This window comes from Sapajus apella, unplaced genomic scaffold (genome assembly GCF_009761245.1).
Source record: "Sapajus apella isolate SASKATOON/1434 unplaced genomic scaffold, GSC_monkey_1.0 scaffold9, whole genome shotgun sequence".
NCBI lineage: Eukaryota > Metazoa > Chordata > Mammalia > Primates > Cebidae > Sapajus > Sapajus apella.
This window is the reverse complement of record NW_022436949.1, coordinates 41701011-41721795: the sequence shown is the minus strand read 5'-3', so window position 1 is coordinate 41721795 and position 20785 is coordinate 41701011. Positions and strand designations below refer to the sequence as shown.

At 38.4% G+C, this 20785-nt stretch overlaps 1 protein-coding gene across 5 annotated transcripts in view; it reads left to right on the top strand.

Annotated features, from left to right (window-relative positions):
• UGGT2 (UDP-glucose glycoprotein glucosyltransferase 2) overlaps positions 1–20785 on the top strand; it is a 243684-nt gene that overhangs the window by 80134 nt on the left and 142765 nt on the right. For all 5 annotated transcript variants that reach the window (XM_032277500.1, XM_032277501.1, XM_032277502.1 and 2 more), the window contains 2 exons: positions 4032–4123; positions 13123–13273. In XM_032277500.1, the coding sequence (XP_032133391.1) occupies positions 4032–4123; positions 13123–13273 (243 nt within the window). The remainder of the gene's footprint in view (positions 1–4031; positions 4124–13122; positions 13274–20785) is intronic.

Genomic DNA, 20785 nt, shown 5'->3' with positions numbered 1-20785 from the left:
GGTTTCTTCCCAACTTTGTGTATTTACCCGTGGTCTTTGTAGTTGGTGACTTTCGGATGGGGTCTCTGAGTGGGTGTCCTTTTTGTTAATGATGAAGCTATTTCTTTCTGTTTTTTAGTTTTTCTTCTAACAATCAGCCTCTCTGCTGTAGGACTGCTGAAGGTCCACTCCAGACTCTGCTTGCCTGGGGATCACCTGCAGCGGCTGCAGGACAGTAAGGATTTCTGCCAGTTTCTTCTTTTGTTATCTTAGTCCCAGAAGGATACCTGCCAGATGTCAGCCTGAGCTCTCCTTTATGAGGTGACTCTTTGGATATATGGGGTCAGGGAGCTGCTTGAGGAGACAGTCTGTCGTTTATAGGAGCTCAAGTGCTAAGCTGTGAGCTCTGTTGTTCCGTTCAGAGCTGCTGGGCAGGTACGTTTAAGCCTGCTGCAGTGGAACTCATGACTGCCTTTTTTCCTAGGTGCTGTGTCCTGTGAAGGTGGGGCTTTATTTATAAGTTCCTGATGCGCTGCTGCCTTTTTTCAGAGATGCCCTGTCCAGCGAGGAGGTAGCCTAGTCACAGTCTGCCAGCAGAGGCATTGCTGAGCTGCCATGGGCTCTGCCCAGCTGCTTTGTGAACTTCCTTGTGGTTTTGTTTATAGAGGTATAGTTAGAACTGCCTCAGTAATGGTGGTCTGCCTCAGTAATGGCAGACTGAATCTGTAGTGGCGGACTGCCTTGGTAGTTACGGACTGCTTTGGTAGTGGTGGACTGCCCCAGTAATGGATGCCTTTCCCCCCACAGAGCTGGACTGTCCCAGGTCCAGTTGCACTTGCTGTGAAACTCAATCCAGAGCATTTCAGATTGCTGGTCTTTGTGAGGGTGGGGCCTGCCAAGCCAGAACACCTGGCTTGCTGTTTCAGCCCCCTTTTTTTCAGTTGAATGGGTGGCTCTGTCTCCCAGGTGTTTCAGGCACCAGTTGAAATGGCTGCCCAGATTTGTGTGAGATTTTGTATGGAGACCCACTGCACTAGCTGAAACAGCTGTGCTGGAAACTCATCGTGCTTTTCAGCCTGGGAATCTCTTTGTCTGTGGGCAGTAATAACTCGTTTGGAAATGTGGTGATCACTCACCCTCTGTGTTGTTCTTGCTAGGAACTGTACTTCAGAGCTGTTTCTATTTGGCCATGTTGGATCTGCCAAAACTAAAATTTTAAAGAAATATTTAAATTTCAGAGTGCACATCATTTCACCTTAGGAACACCCAGACATTTTTATAAACCATTTTACCATTGTAAATCTCAACCAGTCTTCTGAGATCTAATCAATTTCTTTAGCTTCAGGTAATATCTCAGCTCCATTGGTTATTAAAGAGGCATATTAAAATAAGTGGTCCCCTCTTTTAAAAAAATGAGCTTATATTTCTTCATTAGGATTTGCATTTGTTTTTGCTCAAGCCTAAGAGTTCTAGTTTAATTTCACTTTAAATACAAAAATCTAAGTTTTTTGGATCATAAATATAGTATGAAATCCAGCCCCAAACCCATATGAAAATAAGCTAGAGGCCATCAATTCATTTGGGAGATTTATTCTTCCTCCACCAAGAACCAAGGTGAGATAGACAAATTTCTATGCTGTTACTGCAGGGCATTTTGTTTCCTAATTCACCTTTCACCATGAGTGTAACACTGTATGTGTGCATAAGGATATATTTGATCCTGCACCTTGTTCCATGTGGGTCCTGGATTCAAATTTCCTGTTCTTCTAAGATTGGCCCTTCAACACCCAAGTCTTAGGCCATCTAGGAAGCTCTAAATTTCCTCAGGGCAAGGTCTTTAGTGTTTATTTACATCTCTGTATTCATATTCCTACTTCCTCTTTGTCCTTAGGTAAATACTTTCTTGAACTCTGAGCCACATTTAGGGGATTTATTCGTATTTGTTTATTTATTTATTTTTGAGATGGAGTATCATTCTGTTGCCTAGCCTGGAGTGCAGTGGTGCGATCTCAGCTCACTGCAACCTCTGCCTCCTGGGTTCAAGTGATTCTCTTGCCTTAGCCTCCTAAGTAGCTCGGACTACAGGCATGCACTAGCATGCCTGGCTAATTTTTCTATTTGTGGTAGAAACATGGTTTCATCATGTTAGTCAGGCTAGTCTCAAACTCCTGATCTCAAGTGATCCGTCCACCTCAGCCTCCGAAAGTGCTGGGATTACAGGTGTGAGCCACCATGCCCAGCCCCATTATTAACATTTTAATGTAGCATTTTTGTGCTTTCTTTTAGTAAGTGAATTTTAGGGCCTTTGGTCTATCATATTGCTAGAAATTGAATTCTTACCCCTCATTTAAGAAGGGCCACTTTAAATTACACACTGATATATGCACAAGTTTGTCAGGACTTAAGGCTAACCCTCTGGGGCAGAGCAAAGAGAAGAATTTGTAAGTACCAACCTCTAATAGACAAACCTCTTCCCTCTCACACTGTTTCAGCAAGCAGATTCACTGAGTTCAGTCTGTTACCTGTTTTTTGAGCATTGTTGTGCAAGGCACTGTGCCTGACATAAACAGTCTTGAGGGATTTAGCAATTTAGAATGGATCTGTGTGCTTGGTGTACTTTCTACTTATAATTGAGATGCACTAAAATGAATGAATGAGGTGCTAGAGAAAGCTTCATTCGGGGTGTGTGAAGTTTTGATGCCAGATTGGGGAAAACAACGGGCAATATAAATTCACTGGGCATCTGTAGATTTTGAAGTTGGAATGTAGATTTCTTAGTATAAGTAACTTTGATAGAAAGGCACATCTAAAGTGGCTAAAGACAAATAAAAATTTTACCTCTGAATCTTTTCATATTAGGATTCAATCGTTTGCCAGTATTCTGTATAAAACCAGTGGAATTACTTTCTGTTAAGTTCCTCCTCTCCCTTCCCTTTGTGTAGCTCATCTTTTGAGTGATAATCATACAGAAAAATTCACCTTTCAAGTCATTTCTCTGAGTCTCTTCAAGTTAGTTGCTTCCTCTGCCTTTACAGAGTAGTTCTAACAAGCCCCTGTTATGTGGCTTATCATATGATGTCTTTGAAGTACACTGGTTGTTTTTCCTCCTAAACCTGTTTGCCTACCCTGATAATAATAACATCTTTCATTTGTGACCACTTAATAGGTGATAAGATATAGACTTATATTACATTTAAACTATAGCAAACCTATGAGATAGATATAATTATTCCCATTTTATAGATGAGGAAACTGAGGATTCTGAAAGTGATTGGAACTTGCCCAAATCTTAACAGCTAGTAGGTGGAATGACTAGAATTAAACCAGGCATGATACTCACACTGTGATCTTGGCAACTGTACTGGATACTCAAGACTGTGATCTTGCCAACTTTGCTTTAGTAACAAGAACATCCCTTTTTAACTTTTATTACTGGTCTAGTGCCTGGAGTTGTTCCTAGAACATAGCAAGCACTCAGGAAATGTTTACTGAGTGAAAGACAGTGAAAATTCAAATATAGCCTTAATGGAAACTTATGAATTTAGAGTGAGCTCCAAATGTTTACACATATACCAGAGTTTTACTTTTGGTATATTATTGCCTCAAGGAATAGGAATGTGCCAAGTATCAAATTGTATATGTGCACATACACACACTATATGAAATGTAGTAGTTAAGTAATTGTTGTAGCATTAGATCTGTTATATCATGTGTTGTAAAAATCAGAATATTCAGGTATTGAATTTTATCTCTAATCTATCCTAAGATTTCCCTCATCACTGAGATCAAGGCTGGGCAAACTATACCTATGGACGAAATCTGGTCTGCCATTTATTTTTATAAGTAAAAGCTTAATTTTCCAAATAAACATTGCCATGCCCATTTGTTTATATGTGTCTAAGGATACAAAGGCGGAGATCAATAGTTGCAACAGAGACTGGCCTGCTAAACCTAAAATATTTGCTCTCTATTTATAGAAATAATCTGGTGACCTGTAGTGCAGGTCACTATTGTTCTATCACTTGGTTAATATTGCTTTGCTCTATTTCAAGGATCTTCGAGATAGATTTGAAATTCAGCCAGGTGATGCTCATCTATTTATAAATGGCCTTCGTGTTGATATGGATGTTTATGACCCTTTTAGGTATGTATTAAATTATTACTATACATTGTGGTTTATATAAAAGTAAACATTGTCTTGAATTTAATATTAGTTAAAATATGAAGGTCACTTTAAAGATAAAGCAAATACATGTTTTTCATTGTGCAAAACAGCTCTCTTCTACCAAAATGAGCAAGCCTAAAGTGTCTTAGAATATCAGAACTGGGAGAAACAGTCAAGTTTGGATGAGTGTTAGACCTACAATTAGTTTGTTATTCTAAACTGTCTTTCATTGAAGAGTAGATTGATGATTTATCGGAGAAGTTATTTGGAACTGAACTGAACAGCCAGACACCTCTATCCTTCATATAGGAACTGAAATCAACATGGAGTATTTCCTCAGAAGAGAGCAATTGACAAGAGGAATTTAAAGTGCTTCTGTATAATTGCTGGATACTATCTAGTTTCTTGTCCAAAAAAAAAAAAAATTCTTCAAAATTGCTCAGAATTTTGAACAGGACTGAATTAGGAAGTCCTTGCTTTGTCAGTGGTCATTCACTCAAAGGGAAAGCTGTGGGCCAAACGGAAGAGTTACTTTTATAAAGAAACATAAAACTACTTTAAAATTAATATTTGGAACATTAGATGAACTTAGGAAACATGATACCTTAGTTGAGTATTCAGTTTTAATTCAATTGAATATATTTATTGAACTGAAATTATTTGAATTGTTTATTTAAATCCCGTTTTCTTACCAGTTTGGAAATATGTTGGAAAACATAATGGAAAGACTGAAGAAATAGTTTTATCAAACATTTTTTACAATGTTATCTCAAATGGGGCTTTTCTCTTTAGTTACTTAAATCCTTGGACCTAGTATTGGAAAAATAATAACCTAAGATATATGTAAGTACTACACACAGAAAGAGTGGAGAAGTTTTTAAATGCTACCCTGTAAATTTCAGGGGAACAAAAACAACATCTGTGCTCAGGAGCAGTAAAAACAGGTTTAAAGGAAGTAGTGAAATGGTATGTAGATTTTAGAAAGTTTTCTAAGGCAGTATATGAGGAAATTTTTTATGGCAAGAATATTTTCACCTATGATTTAGGAAAGCTGTAGGTTATTAAAAAATACAACAACAATGCCCCTCCAACCCCCCGCTCCCCTCTCCACCCTCCACCTTCACCTCCCCCCGCGGCTCCTACACCTGGATTGTGTGCTACACTTTTGTTCCTCATTGATTTGATCACTAGTTAGGGCTACTGTGATTCTCTTAGAAGGAGAAAATATGTGATGATATTTATATTTTCTGACATTTTTGAAGATAGCATAATCAGAAAGATTTTCAGAAAAAGATCAGAGGGGGAGGATCCAAGATGGCCGTTTAGGAACAGCTGAGGATTGCAGCTCCCAGTGAAAGAGCAGAGGGTGAGTGGACGCCGCACTTTTATTGCCCACAGACTAGGAAATTCCCAGGCGGAGAAGTTCCACGGTTGCCAGCGTGGCTGTTTCGGCCAGCGCGGCAGTGCCGGCCGGCGCCGCTGCTTTGCCCCACATGGCTGCTTTGTCGGCGCCCCAGAGCAGCGGTTCTCCGTACAAAATACACCGGTCTGGGGGCCCTTTTGGCTGGCGATTGGAGCCACGGGAAGTCGCCCATTCGTCTGTTTAAAAAGGGGACTGAGCAGAGAACCAGGACAATAGATTCCAGGGCAAAAAAAAAAGAAAAGTGCCACAAACCTCGCTGTTTAAGCCAGCGCAGTCAGTGGCCGCAGGGGAAAACAAACAGACCCCGGCGCCTCTTCAACAGGCAACTGGAACACCAACTTAAGAAAAGAGCTGAGGCAGGGAGCCAGGCGATCAGGCTCGGCTGGTCCCACCCCCACAAAAGAACAGCAACCAGAAACTCTGGATTGAGACTTTCACAGCAAGTGCAGCTGAACCCAGGATGGTCCAGCTCTGTGGGGGAGGGGCATCTGCCATTACCGAGGCAGCCCGCCACAACGGAGGTAGTCGGCCAATGCTGAGGCAGCCCACCGTTGCCAAGGCAACCTGCCATTGCTGAGGCAGCCCGCCGTTGCCAAGGCAACCCGCCATTGCTGAGGCAGCCAACCGTTGCCAAGGCAACCCGCCACAGCAGAGAGACTCCGCCTCAACAGAGACGGGCCCTCATCGCCAAAGCAGTTTTAACTACACCCATATAAACAGGACTGCAGGGAAGTTCACTCAGCAGCGGGGCGGAGCCCACAGCAGTTCAGCAAAGCCTCTATAGGCCGACAGTGACTAGGCTGCCTCCTTGCTGGGCAGGGCAGGTCTGAAGGAAAAAAAAAAAAAAAAAAAGGCGGCAGCATAACGGAAACTCATAAATAAAGCCCTAAATCCCTGGGACAGAGCACCTGGGAACAAAAAGCAGTTTATGAGTTCTGCTGCAGCACACCTAAAGGTACCTGCCCAGCAGCTCTGAATGAACAACAACAGAGCTCACAGCTCACCATTTGAGCTCCTATAAAGAAGAGACCGTCTCCTCAAGCAGCTCCCTGACCCCTGTATATCCAAAGACACACCTCATAAAAGAGAGATCAGATTGACACTAGGTGGGTATCCTTCTGGGACAAAGATAGCAGAAGAAGAAAACTGGTAACAACCCTTACTGTTCAGCAGCTGCTGCAGGTGAACCCCAGGCAAGCAGGGCCTGGAGTGAACCTCAGCAGACCTACAGCAGAGGGGCCAGACTGTCAGAAGGAAAACCAAGAAACAGAAATAACCTCATCAACAAACAGAAAGTCAATCTGAAAGATTTGAGACCCAATCTGAAAGCCAGCAACTACAAAGTCGACAGGTGGATAAATCCTTAAAGATGGGAAGAAACCAGCGCAAAAAGGATGAAAACACCCGAAACCAGAACACCTCTCCCCCTGCAAGGGATCACAACTCCTCACCAGCAAGGGAACAAGGTTGGAGGGAGAACGAGTGTGATGAAATGACAGAATCAGACTTCAGAAGGTGGGTAGTAAGAAACTTCTGTGAAATTAAAGAACATGTTCTAACCCAATGCAAAGAAACCAAGAACCTTGAAAAAAGATTTGACAAAATGCTAACAAGAATGGACAAAATAGAAAGGAATATAAGTGAATTGATGGAGCTGAAAAACGCAACATGAGAACTTCGTGAAGCATGCACAAGTATCAACAGCCGAATTGACCAAGCAGAAGAAAGGATATCAGAGGTCGAAGATCAACTCAATGAAATAAAACGGGAAGGCAAGACTGGAGAAAAAAGGGTAAAAAGGAATGAACAAAGTCTCCAAGAAATGTGGGACTATGTGAAAAGACCTAATCTACATTTGATAGGCGTACCCGAATGCGACGAAGAGAATGAATCCAAGCTGGAAAATACTCTTCAGGATATTATCCAGGAAAACGTCCCCAAACTAGCAAGGCAGGCAAACATTCAAGTCCAGGAAATACAGAGAACACCACAAAGATATTCGTCAAGAAGAGCAACCCCAAGGCACATAATCCTCAGATTCACCAGGGTCGAAATGAAGGAGAAAATACTAAGGGCAGCCAGAGAGAAAGGTCAGGTTACCCATAAAGGGAAGCCCATCAGACTCACAGCAGATCTCTCAGCAGAAACCCTACAAGCCAGAAGAGAGTGGGGGCCAATATTCAACATCCTTAAAGAAAAGAACTTTCAACCCAGAATCTCCTATCCAGCCAAACTAAGCTTCATAAGTGAAGGAAAAATAAAATCCTCTGGGAACATGCAAGTACTCAAGAGATTTCGTCACCACCAGGCCAGCTCTACAAGAGCTCCTGAAAGAGGCTCTACACATATAAAGGAACAAGTACCAGCTCAACTAAAGGGCAAAACAGCCAGCTAGCACCAAAGTGGCAGTATCAAATTCACATATGACAATATTAACCCTAAATGTAAATGGACTAAATGCCCCAATCAAAAGACACAGACTGGCAAATTGGATAAGAGGAGAAAACCTATTGGTGTGCTATATCCAGGAAACCCGTCTCACATGCAAGGATACACAAAGGCTCAAAATAAAGGGATGGAGGAAGATTTACCAAGCAAATGGAGAGCAAAAAAAAAGCAGGAGTTGCAATTCTCATCTCTGGTAAATTAGACTTTAAAGCAACAAAGATCATAAGAGACAAAGAGGGACATTACATAATGGTAAATGGATCAATGCAACAAGAAGAGCTAACGATCCTAAATATATACGCACCCAATACAGGAGCACCCAGATACATAAGGCAAGTTCTTAATGACTTACAAAGAGACTTAGATTCCCACACAATAATAGTGGGAGACTTTAGCACCCCATTGTCAACATTAGACAGATTAACCAGACAGAAAATTGACAAGAATATCCAGGACTTGAACTCAGACCTGGACCAAGCAAACCTAATAGACATTTACAGAACTCTCCACCCCAAATCCACAGAATATACATTCTTCTCAGCACTACATCACACCTACTCTAAAATTGACCACATAATTGGGAGTAAATCACTCCTCAGCAAATGCAAAAGAATGGAAATCGTAACAAACAGTCTCTCAGACCACAGTGCAATCAAGTTAGAACTCAGAATTCAAAAACTAACCCAGAACTGCACAGCTTCATGGAAACTGAACAACTTGCTCTTGAATGTTGACTGGATAAACAATGAAATGAAGACAGAAATAAAGATGTTCTTTGAAACCAACGAGAATGAAGACACAACATACCAGAATCTCTGGGACACATTTAAAGCAGTCTCTAGAGGAAAATATATAGCAATAAGTGCCCACATGAGAAGCAAGGAGAGATCAAAAATTGACACCCTATCGTCAAAACTGAAAGAGCTAGAGGAGCAAGATCAAAAAAACTCAAAGTCTAGCAGAAGACAAGAAATAGCTAAAATCAGAGCAGAATTGAAAGAGATAGAGACACACAAAACCCTTCAAAAAATCAATAAATCCAGGAGCTGGTTTTTTGGAAAGATCAACAAAATAGACAGATCACTAGCCAGATTAATAAAAAAGAAAAGAGAGAGTAACCAAATTAATGCCATAAAAAACGATAAAGGGGATATCACCACAGATTCCACAGAAATTCAAACCATCATCAGAGATTATTCTATGCACAGAAACTAATAAACCTGGAAGAAATGGATAAATTCCTGGACACTTGCCTCCTCCCAAGCCTAAACCAGGAAGAAGCCGAAACCCTGAACAGACCCATAACAAGGTCTGAAGTTGAGGCAGCAATTACGAGCTTACCACCCAAAAAAAGCCCAGGTCCAGATAGGTTCACAGCTGAATTCTACCAGACATACAAAGAGGAGCTGGTACCATTCCTTATGAAACTATTCCAAACAATACAAAAAGAAGGAATTCTTCCCAAATCATTTTATGACACCAAATCATCCTGTTTCCAAAACCCGGCCAGAGACTCAACAAGAAAAGAAAACTTCAGGCCAATATCCATGATGAACATCGATGCAAAAATCTTCAATAAAATACTGACAAGCTGATTTCAACAGCACATCAAAAAGCTTATCCACCATGATCAAGTAGGCTTCATCCCGGGGATGCAAGGCTGGCTCAACATACGCAAGTCTATAAACGTAATTCACCACATAAACAGAACGAAAGACAAAACTTATCACATGATTATCCCAATTGATGCAGAGGTCTTTGACAAAATTCAACAGCATTTTATGCTAAAAACCCTCAATAAGCTAGGTATCGATGGAATGTATCTCAAAATAATAAAAGCTATTTATGACAAACCAACAGCCAATATCATACTGAATGGGCAAAAACTGGAAGCATTCCCCTTGAAATGTGGCACCAGACAATGACGTCTTCTCTCACCACTGCTATTCAATATAGTATTAGAAGTTCTAGCCGGAGCAATCAGGCAAGAAAAAGAAATAAAGGGCATTCAAATAGGAAAGGAGGAAGTCAAACTGTCTCTATTTGCAGACAACAGGATTGTATATCTAGAAGACCCCATCGTCTCAGCCCCAAACTTCCTGAAACTGATAAGCAAGTTCAGCAAAGTCTCAGGATACAAAATCAATGTGCAGAAATCACATGCATTCCTATACACCAATAACAGACTTAAAGAGAGCCAAATCAAGAACGAACTGTCATTCACAATTGCTACAAAGAGAATAAAATACCTAGGAATACAACTAACAAGGAACGTAAAGGACCTCTTCAAGGAGAACTACAAGCCACTGCTCAGTGAAATCAGAGAGGACACAAACAGATGGAGAACATTCCATGTTCATGGTTAGGAAGAATCAATATCGTGAAAATGGCCATACTGCCCAAAGTAATTTACAGATTCAATGCTATCCCCATCAAGCTACCAATGACCTTCTTTTCAGAACTGGAAAAAACCACCTTAAACTTCATATGGAACCAAAAGAGAGCCCGCATAGCCAAGTCAATTCTAAGCAAAAAGAACAAAGTGGGGGGCATCACACTACCAGACTTCAAACTATACTACAAGTCTACAGTAATCAAAACAGCATGGTACTGGTACCAAAACAGAGATATAGACCAATGGAACAGAACAGAGGCCTCGGAGGCAACACATATCTACAACCATCTGATCTTTGACAAACCAGACAAAAACAAGCAATGGGGAAAGGATTCCCTGTTCAGTAAATGGTGTTGGGAAAGCTGGCTAACCATGTGCAGAAAGCAGAAACTGGACCCCTTCCTGACACCTTACACTAAAATTAACTCCAGATGGATTAAAGACTTAAACATAAGACCTAACACTATAAAAACCCTAGAAGAAAATCTAGGCAAAACCATTCAGGAAATAGGTGTAGGCAAGGACTTCATGACCAAAACACCAAAAGCATTGACAACAAAAGCCAAAGTAGACAAATGGGACCTAATCAAACTCCACAGCTTCTGCACGGCAAAAGAAACAGTCATTAGAGTGAATCGGCAACCAACAGAATGGGAAAAAATTTTTGCAGTTTACCCATCTGACAAAGGGCTGATATCCAGAATTTACAAAGAACTAAAACAGATTTACAGGAAAAAAACTAACAAGCCCATTCAAAAGTGGGCAAAGGATATGAACATATGCTTTACAAAAGAAGACATACATGAGGCCAACAAACATATGAAAAAATGTTCATCATCACTGGTCGTCAGAGAAATGCAAATCAAAACAACATTGAGATACCATCTCACGCCAGTTAGAATGGCGATCATTAAAAAATCTAGAGCCAACAGTTGCTGGAGAGGATGTGGAGAAATAGGAACACTTTTACACTGTTGGTGGGAGTGTAAATTAGTTCAACCATTGTGGAAGGCAGTGTGGCGATTCCTCAAGGAGCTAGAAATAGAAATTCCATTTGACCCAGCAATCCCATTACTGGGTATATATCCAAAGGATTACAAATCGTTCTACTATAAGGACACATGCACATGAATGTTCATTGCAGCACTGTTTACAATAGCAAAGACCTGGAACCAACCCAAATGCCCATCGACGATAGACTGGGTAGGGAAAATGTGGCACGTATACACCATGGAATATTATGCAGCCATCAAAAAAGATTAGTTTGGGTCTTTTGTAGGGACATGGATGAACCTGGAAACCATCATTCTCAGCAAACTGACAGAAGAGCAGAAGATCAAACACCGCATGTTCTCACTCATAGGCGGGTGTTGAACAATGAGAACACATGGACACAGGGAGGGGAGCACTACACACTGGGGTCAGTTGGGGGGAAATAGGGGAGGGACGGTGGGGGGTGGGGAGCTGGGGAGAGATAGCAAGGGGAGAAATGCCAGATGTAGGTGATGGGGAGGAAGGCAGCAAATCACACTGCCACGTGTGTACCTATGCAACAATTTTGCATGTTCTTCACATGTACCCCAAAACCTAAAATGCAATAATATAAATAAACGGGGGAAAAAAAAAAAGAAAAAGATCAGAGGATGTGGAATAAAATTAATGCAAAGAGGAAGATGCATGAAAGAAAATAAGGAAATGGACAGAAAATATCATATTACAGAGACATTATATAGAGAGAGGTTTTATGCAGCCAGTACTTTGGAATTGTCCATGTGGGCAAAGAAAAGGAGTAAGGAATTATTTTTGCTCCCTTCCTGTCTTTTGTCAGTCATTGCATTACTGGTTTGTGGAGAACCAATAACATGCCCCATACATGACCCAGCCCTTCTTCCTCTGATCCTGAGAGTACTGGTTGGAGCCAGAGCCTCCATGGGTTAGGATTAGATTAGTATTGGTTCTATAAAGGCCTACATCTCACCTCCAGGGAGGCTGAGACAGTAGGAACATATGGCACTGACTGGGGAGAAAGGCAAGTATATATATCTACATTAAAACATTCTGTTCTAGCCCATCAAAGAGTCTGTTATATATTCTTGCTTCTGAATAGTCACCTCAGCCACACAATTGATAAAGAGTAGTTTAAAGATTTAGATTTCCCAATTTATTGTCACTGGGGTTATTGTTGATGTTGTTGTTTACAGTAATACTTTATATCATGTTTAAGAACTCTCAAATTATTATATGTAATAAGAAATTTAAATCTGTATTCAAACACATGTGAGCTTCATGCTTTAATGGGGCTTCCTCTGTATTCGAATTTTATACTTTGTCTTGTTTGATCTTATGTTATTTTTGTAGTAGGTGTGTCAAAAGAATGAACTGATTTTTTTTTTTTTCATTTTTGTCTTTCTCAAGGCTGATCACACCCTCACTACTTTGATAAAGAATACAATAGTCTTTGTTTTATCTTTTATATAATAATAAGATTTTACTACCACTAAAAAAGTTATGTAAGTTTACTCTGGATCACTAATTAGAACTATTTGTCTTATTTCTTATTTAATTTAATAATACATCTTCGTGCTGTTAATGAAAATACCAAAAAAAAAAAAAAAAACTTGTTTCTAATGCTTTAAGAAATTGATCAAACTTTAAAAGATTTGTTTGAAATTTTGAAAATCAAAATAAAACTTTTTTTCTTTGAATGTATAGTATTTTGGATATGCTGAAATTAGAAGGAAAAATGATGAATGGCCTTCGCAATCTTGGGATCAATGGGGAAGATATGAGCAAATTTTTAAAATTAAAGTCACACACTTGGGAACATACTTATGTATTAGATATTCGACATTCTTCTATAATGGTAAGTGCTTATATTATTCCTTGTTGTAAAACCTGTAGTATACTTAAGGCTTAACATAAAATGAAATATTGGCAGGCCTGATGATAAATTTCAGCATTTTGGAACAGTTGTCAGTGAAAAGAGAAAGTAAAACTATAGACCCATCTCCTCTCCCACTTGCAAATTCCTTCTCCTTCTACATAGTCTATTTTGTCACAAGAATACCTACTCACTCTCATTCAGTGTCCTTTCCAACTTCAGAGATAAAACAAGAAAAAAAGAATAACCACATGAACAATAATAACAATAAGAAACCAAATACATAGTTAGAATCTGAGATTTATAACAGTGCTACCTTGGGCTAGGCATGGTGACTCATGCTTGTAATCCCAGCAGTTTGGGAGGCCAAGGTGGGCAAATCACAAGATCAGGAGTTTGAGACAAGCTTGGCCAACATGGTGAAACCCCATCACTACAAAAAACACAAAAAATTAACTGTGCGTAGTGTTGGGTGCCTGTAATCCTAGCTACTCAGGAGGCTGAGGCAGGAGAATCGCTTGAACCCAGGAGACAGAGGTTGCAGTGAGCCGAGATCACGCCACTGCACTCCAGCCTGGGCGACAGAGACTTGTCTCAAAAAAAAAAAAAGTGTTACCTTAACATGATGAAAGCCCTGCCTAAACAATTTGCAGTGGCTTCCAAAGGTTCTGGTTTTTGTGTATTACAGCTTAAGTGATTTTTTTTTTAAGAAATTTGATCATATCACCCTTTCTTGCTTATGCACAGAAGTGGCCTTCAGTATGGCCTATAAGGTTGCAAATGGCTGCTCTTTATCTCATGCTTAGAAAGCACTTTTTCCTTTCTTTATCCAGTTAACTCCTATTCCTTTTTTAGACTTAAGTTGAAACAGCCCTTTCTGAGAGAAACTTTCTTTAACAATCCAGATGATTTTTTAAGTGTACACGTTGTGTTAGAGCATCCCCTGAGACCACTCTCTAATCCAGTGATTTGTTAGAAGGACTTGCAAGATCCAGAAGTTGTTATATTCATGGTTATGGCTTAGTAGAGCAAAATGATATGAAAAAATCAGCAGGGGTGAAGTCCAGAGGAAACCAGGCATAAATTGTCAGGAGTTCCCTACTAGTGGAATTGCATGCTTAATGTGACATGTTACAATATGTGCAAAGAGCTACCTACCAGGAAGCTCACTTACTGGAGCCTGAGTTCAGGATTGTGAGAGGGAATCCATCATGTAGACATACAGTGGCTCTTTGTACTTGCCATCAGTGGCTGGAGCTCCAGACTGAGGAAAAGCAGGTGTTTATTATAACTCATTGTTTGTACAAACTCTGGACAAACTACAAGAACTGCTGCAGCATGGCTCAGGGTCCTAGCTGTGCAAAGCACTCTTTTATCAATCAGAACATTCCAAGAGCTTAATTATCAGGAGCCAGTCAAGAGACAGTCATGAAAATGGGCTCTTCATGGGAATATCCAAGGTGTGAGCAACCCAAGCCTGTTGAGTTAACCCTTTTATAAACACATTCATATGTGTATAATATGCAATTCTTCATACACGTATACATGTATGGGTGTATGCACATGTATTAGGCCATTCTTACATTGCTATAAAGAAATACCTGAGACTGGGTAATTTATAAGGAAAAGAAGTTTAATTGGCTTAGAATTCTGCAGGGTTTATAAGAAGCATGGTGCCAACATCTGTTTGGCTTCTGGGGAGGCCTCAGGAAGCTTCTACTTACAGCAGAGGGCAGAGAGGGTGCAGGTATCTCATATGACAAGAACAGGAGTGAGAGAGGGTGTTGGAGGGTAGGTACCATACACTTAACCAGGTCTTGCTAGAACTCACATCACAAAGACAATACCAGGGCATTAGGGGTCTGCCCCCATGACCCAACACATCCCCCCGGGCGCTACATCTGGCATTGGGGATTACAATTCAACATGAGATTTGGGTGGGGACAAATATTCAAATTATGTCAGCACATATCCATATATTAAATGTCAGAACTATTAATCCCTTTGTATACTTATCAGTTATAGTTTTACATTTATCCTGTGATGCTTTTATAGTTCTTATTAGACTATATATAAAGTTCTTGAAGGTAGAAATTTGTTTCATTTTTTTCTCTTACCATTATGTCTCTGGTTTTAGTAGGTACTCAATAAATATAAATATTCCCTAAATGAATAAGTAATTATTTATCTGAAAACAACATAAAACATCATTTTTAATGATGAAACTCTGGAAGCCTTACAATTACAACAGGATCAATATAATTGTCCTTATGATTTAGCATTATTATAAAAGGACATAACTGTTAGAAATGAGAAAATAAAAGTGTTGCATGACAAGACTGTATAACTGAAACTCCTCAAAGAAAGCTACTATAATTAATAAGGGGCCTTAATAAAATGGGTTTGAAGTGACATGATAAAGATCAAAAGCGTTTCTTTAAAAATCTATTTGGAAGACAATGATTTATTCACAATAACATAAAAATGTAAATACCCTAATAATAACCACTGTACAATAATGTATAATCTCAATACCTGATAATAAAAACTAGAATTTAACTGAGGAAGTGTGAATTGGCATATCCTTTTGAAGAGTTTTGCCTGTGGTGCCCTTACAATGATACGTAGTTTGATCTAGTAATTTCACTCCTGGAAACCATCATGAAGAAATAGTAGGAAATGGAAAAAAAATCTTTATGCCCAAAGATATTTTTATCATTACATATTTTTAAAACAAAATAGAAACTAGTTAGGTATGTAACAGAGAAATGTTATAAATTGTACATTCACAAAATCGAGTATAATTAAGACATGAAAATTATGTTCATAAATGTGACAAGATAATTCTGTTAAGTAAAAAATTTAGAATTATGTTATATAAAAATGACACAAGATCAGAAAGAAATATATCAAAATTTAAGGCATTAATGGGTGATATGGTTTAGCGAGGAGTTTTAATTTTTTCTTCATGTTTTTCTGTGAATTCCAAACTTTTAACTATGGGTATGTATTATTTACATGATCATAACAAAAGAGTTTTTTTTTAAATTGATACACAATATTTTACATATCTATGAGAATCACGTGATATTTTCTTATGTGCATAAAATGTGTAATGATCAAATCAGTATATTTGGGGTATCTATCACTCTCAGTGTTTATCATTTCTATGTGTTGGGAACATTTCAAGTCCTTTTTTCTAGCTACTTTGTATTTAATATATTGTTGCTAACTATAAACCCTACTTTGCCATTGAATAGTAGAATTTATACTTTCTAACTGTATGGATAACTGTTTGTACCTATTGATTAACCTCTCTTTATCAACTGCTCACACCAGCAAGTGCTTCCAGCCTCTGGTGTCTATCATTCTACTCATAATTCCATGAGGTCAATATTTTTAGCTCCCACTTAGGAGTGAGGACATGGGATATTGGTCTTTCTGTGTCTGACTTATTTCACTTAACACAGTGACCTCTAGTTTCATCCATGTTGCCGCAAATGACATTTCATTATTTTCTGTGGCCAAATAATATTCCATTTTGAATATATACCACATATTCTTTTTCTATTCATCTGTTGATAGACACTTATGTTGATTATATATATTTACTATTGTGACTAGTGCTATAATAAACATGCAAGTGCAGGTATCTCTTTGAGATGTTGATTTATTTTCCTTTCAATAAATACCCTGTAATAGGATTGCTGGATTGGATGGTAGTTCAGTTTTTAGTTTTTTGAGACATCTCCAAAGTGTTTTCCATTATGGTTATACTAGTTTACATTCCTAGCAACTGTACAAGAGTTCCTTTTTTCTGCATCCTCACCAACAGAACCATTTATTCAAGAGGGTGTCCTGTCCCAAATGTATGTTTTTGGCACCTTTATCAAAAATCAAATACCAGTTGGCTGTAAATACGTGAATTATTTTCCTGGATTCTCTATTCTCTTCCATTAGTCTGTGTGTCTGTCTTTATATCAGTACCATGCTGTTTTGGTTACTGTAGCTATATTTTCAAATCGGGTGGTGTGACGCATCCAGTATTGCCTTTGGATATTCAGGCTCTTGTTTGGTTCTATACAAATTTTAGGATTTTTTTTCTATCTCTGTGAAAAATAACCATGACTTAATAGAGATTGTATTGAATCTGTAGATTGCTTTGGGCAGTATCGTCATTTTAATATTTATCTGAACTATGAGCATGGGATGTTTTCCCATTTGTGTCTTTTTCAATTTCTTTCAATCAGTGTTTTGTGGTTTTTCTTGTACAGATCTTTTATCTCCTTGGTTAAATTAATTCCTAATTACTTTTTGCAGCTACTGTAAATGGGATTACCCTTTTGATTTCATTTTTGGCTATTTCATTATTGGTGTATAGACACACTGTTGATTTTTGTATCCTGATTTTATAATCTGCAAATTAATGAATTTATCAGTTCTGAGAATTTTCTGGTCGAGTCCTTGATTTTTCTAGATATACGATCATGTTGTGTGCAAAGAGGGACAGTTTGACTTCATTTTTTCCAATAAAAATAAAATAAAATAAAGTGGATGCATTTTATTTGTTTCGTTTGCCTGATTGCTTTGGTTAGGACTTCCAGCACCACAATGAATAGGAGTAGTGAAAGTGGGCATCCTTGTCTTGTTCCAGTTTCTAGAACATTTCAGCTTTTCCACAGTGCGTATGATGTTAGCCGTGTGTTTGTCATTTCTGGCCTTTGTTTTGTGCTGAGGTATACTCCTTTGTTGCCTAGTTTGTTCAGAGTTTTTAATCATGATTGAATGTTGAATTTAATCAAATACTTTTTCTGCATCTATTGAGAGGATTTTTTTTTTCATTCTGTTGATGTGATGTATGACATTTGTTGATTCATGTATGTAGAACCATCCTTGCATCTCTGGGGTAAATCCCACTTGGTTATGGTGTATTATCTTTTTGATGTGCTGTTGGATTTGGCTTGCTAGTATTTTGTTGAGAATTTGTGCATCAGTGATACAGATTGGCTGTGTCCTCACCCAAGTTTCATTTGAATTTCCACGTGTTATGGGAGGGATCCATTGGGAGGTAATTGAATCATGGGGGCAGGTCTTTCCGTGCTGGTCTCAAGATAGTGAATAATTCTCATGAGATCTGTTGGTTCTGTAACGGAGAGTTTCCCTGAACACGTTCTTTTTTTGTCTGCCACCACCTATGTTAGATGTGACTTGCTCCTCCATGCCTTCTATCATGATTGTTAGGCCTCCCCAGCCACCTGGAACTGTTAAGTTCATTAAAGCCTTTTTCCTTTATAAATTTCCCAGTCTCGAATATGTCTTTATCAGCAGTGTGAAAATGGACTAATTACAATCAGGAATATTGGCCTGTGGTTTTTCTTTATTATTGTGTCCTTGTCTGGTTTTGGTATCAGGGTAATGCTAGTTTCATAGAATGAATTAGGGATAATTCTGTCTTCTTCATTTTGTTGGGAATAATTAGAGGAGAATTGGTGTTAGTTTTTCCTTGGAAGTTTGGTAGAATTAGGCAGTAAAGCCATCTAGTCCTGGAATCTTCTTTGTTGGGAGACTTTTCATTTCTAATCGAATCTTATTACTCATTATTGGTTTGTTCAGGTTTTCTGTTTCTTCTTAATTCAATTTTGGTGTGTTGTATGTGTCCAGAAATTTATCCATTTCTGCCCAGGTTTCCAGTTTGTTAGTGTATAGTTTTCTGTAATAGTCTCTGATGATCTTGTTTGTTACTATGATATCAGTGTGCTTCTTCACTTCTGACATTTTGGTGGGGGGGGTCTTCTCTTTTTTCCATGGTTAGTCTAACAAGTGGTTTATCTTTTCAAAAAGGAAACTTTTCATTTTGTTGATCCTTTGTATTTTTTTTTTTTTTAGTATTGATTTCATTTAGTTCTGCTCTGGTATTATTTGTTTTTTTCTATCAATTTGGGGTTATTTTCTTATTCCTTGAGATGCGTCATTAAATTGTTTATTTGAATCTTTCTCCTGTTTGATACGAGTTTATTGTTCCAAACTTCTTTATTAGCACTGCTTTTGCTGTATCCCATAGGTTTTAGTATGCTGTGTTTACATTCTTCCCTTGTTTCAAGAAATTTTTTTATTTCTCCTTCATTTCTTTCTTAACCTAGTAGTTATTCAGGAGCATGTTGTTGAATTTCCATGTATTTGTATGACTTCCAAAGTTCCTCTTGTTCTTGATTTGTAGTTTTATTTCATTGTGGTCTGAGAAGATACTTAATATGATTTTAATTTCTAAAAATTTATTGTGACTTGTTTTTGTTTCCTAACATGTGGCGTATCCTGGAGAATATTCCATCTGCTGGTAAGAAGAATGTATATTCTATAGCTATTGAGTGAAATATTGGGTAAATTTCTTTTAAGTCCATTTCATCTAATATACAGTTTAAATCCAGTGTTTCTTTTTAATTTTCTATCTAGGTAATGCTGAGAGTGGGGTATTGAAAGTTTCAGCTATTATTATATGGGAGAGTCTCTCTCTCTAGCTGTAATAATGTTTGCTTTATATGTGTAGGTACTCCACTGTTGGGTGCATATATGTTTAGGAGTGTTTTACCTTCTTGCTGAGTTTATCCCTTTATCATTATGTAAGGATCATCTTTGCTTTTGACCTAAAGGTTTACCTGATAAAAATATAGCTATTCCTGCCTGTTTTTGGTTTCTGTTTGCATGAAATATCTTACTCCATTCCTTTACTTTCAGTTTATATATCTCTTTACAAGTGAGATGAGTTTATTTTAGGCAGTGTGTGGATGGGTCATGTTTTTTAATCCATTCAGCCAATCTGTATCTTTTAAGTGTAAAGTTTAATTCATTTACATTCAAGGTTATTATTGACATGTGAGGGCTTATTTGTGTCATTTTATTAGTTGATTTCAGATTATTTTGTGTGTTCCCCCCCCCCAACAATTGTATCTTGTTGGTTTTCTGTATTGATAACATTTGAATCTTTTATCTGACTTCAGTGGTTTGCTCTACCAGTGGTATTTATGTTTCTGCATGGTAGATACCATTCTTTCACTTCTGGGTATAGGACTCCCTTAAGCATTTCTTGCAGGGCTGTCCTAGTGGTGAGGAATTCCCTCAGCTTTTGCTTGTCTGGGAAAGACTGTTCTCCCACATTTATGAAAGATAACTTTGTTGGGTATACTATCCTTAGCTGGTAGGCATTTTCTTTCAGCACTTTGAATGTATAATACCATTTTCTCCTGGCCTGTAAGGTTTCTATGGAGAAATCTGCTGTTAATCTGATGGGTGTTCCCACTAGATGCTTTTCACTGCTATTTATAGAAATCTTTCTTTCTTTTTAATTTGACTATAATTTGCCATGGACAGAACCTTTTGGAATTGTATCTATTTGGGAGTCTCTGTGCCTCCTGTATCTGGATGTCTAAATTTCATTAGACTTGGGAAGTTTTTATCTGTTATTTCATTAAATAGGTTTCCTAACACTCATTTTTTCTT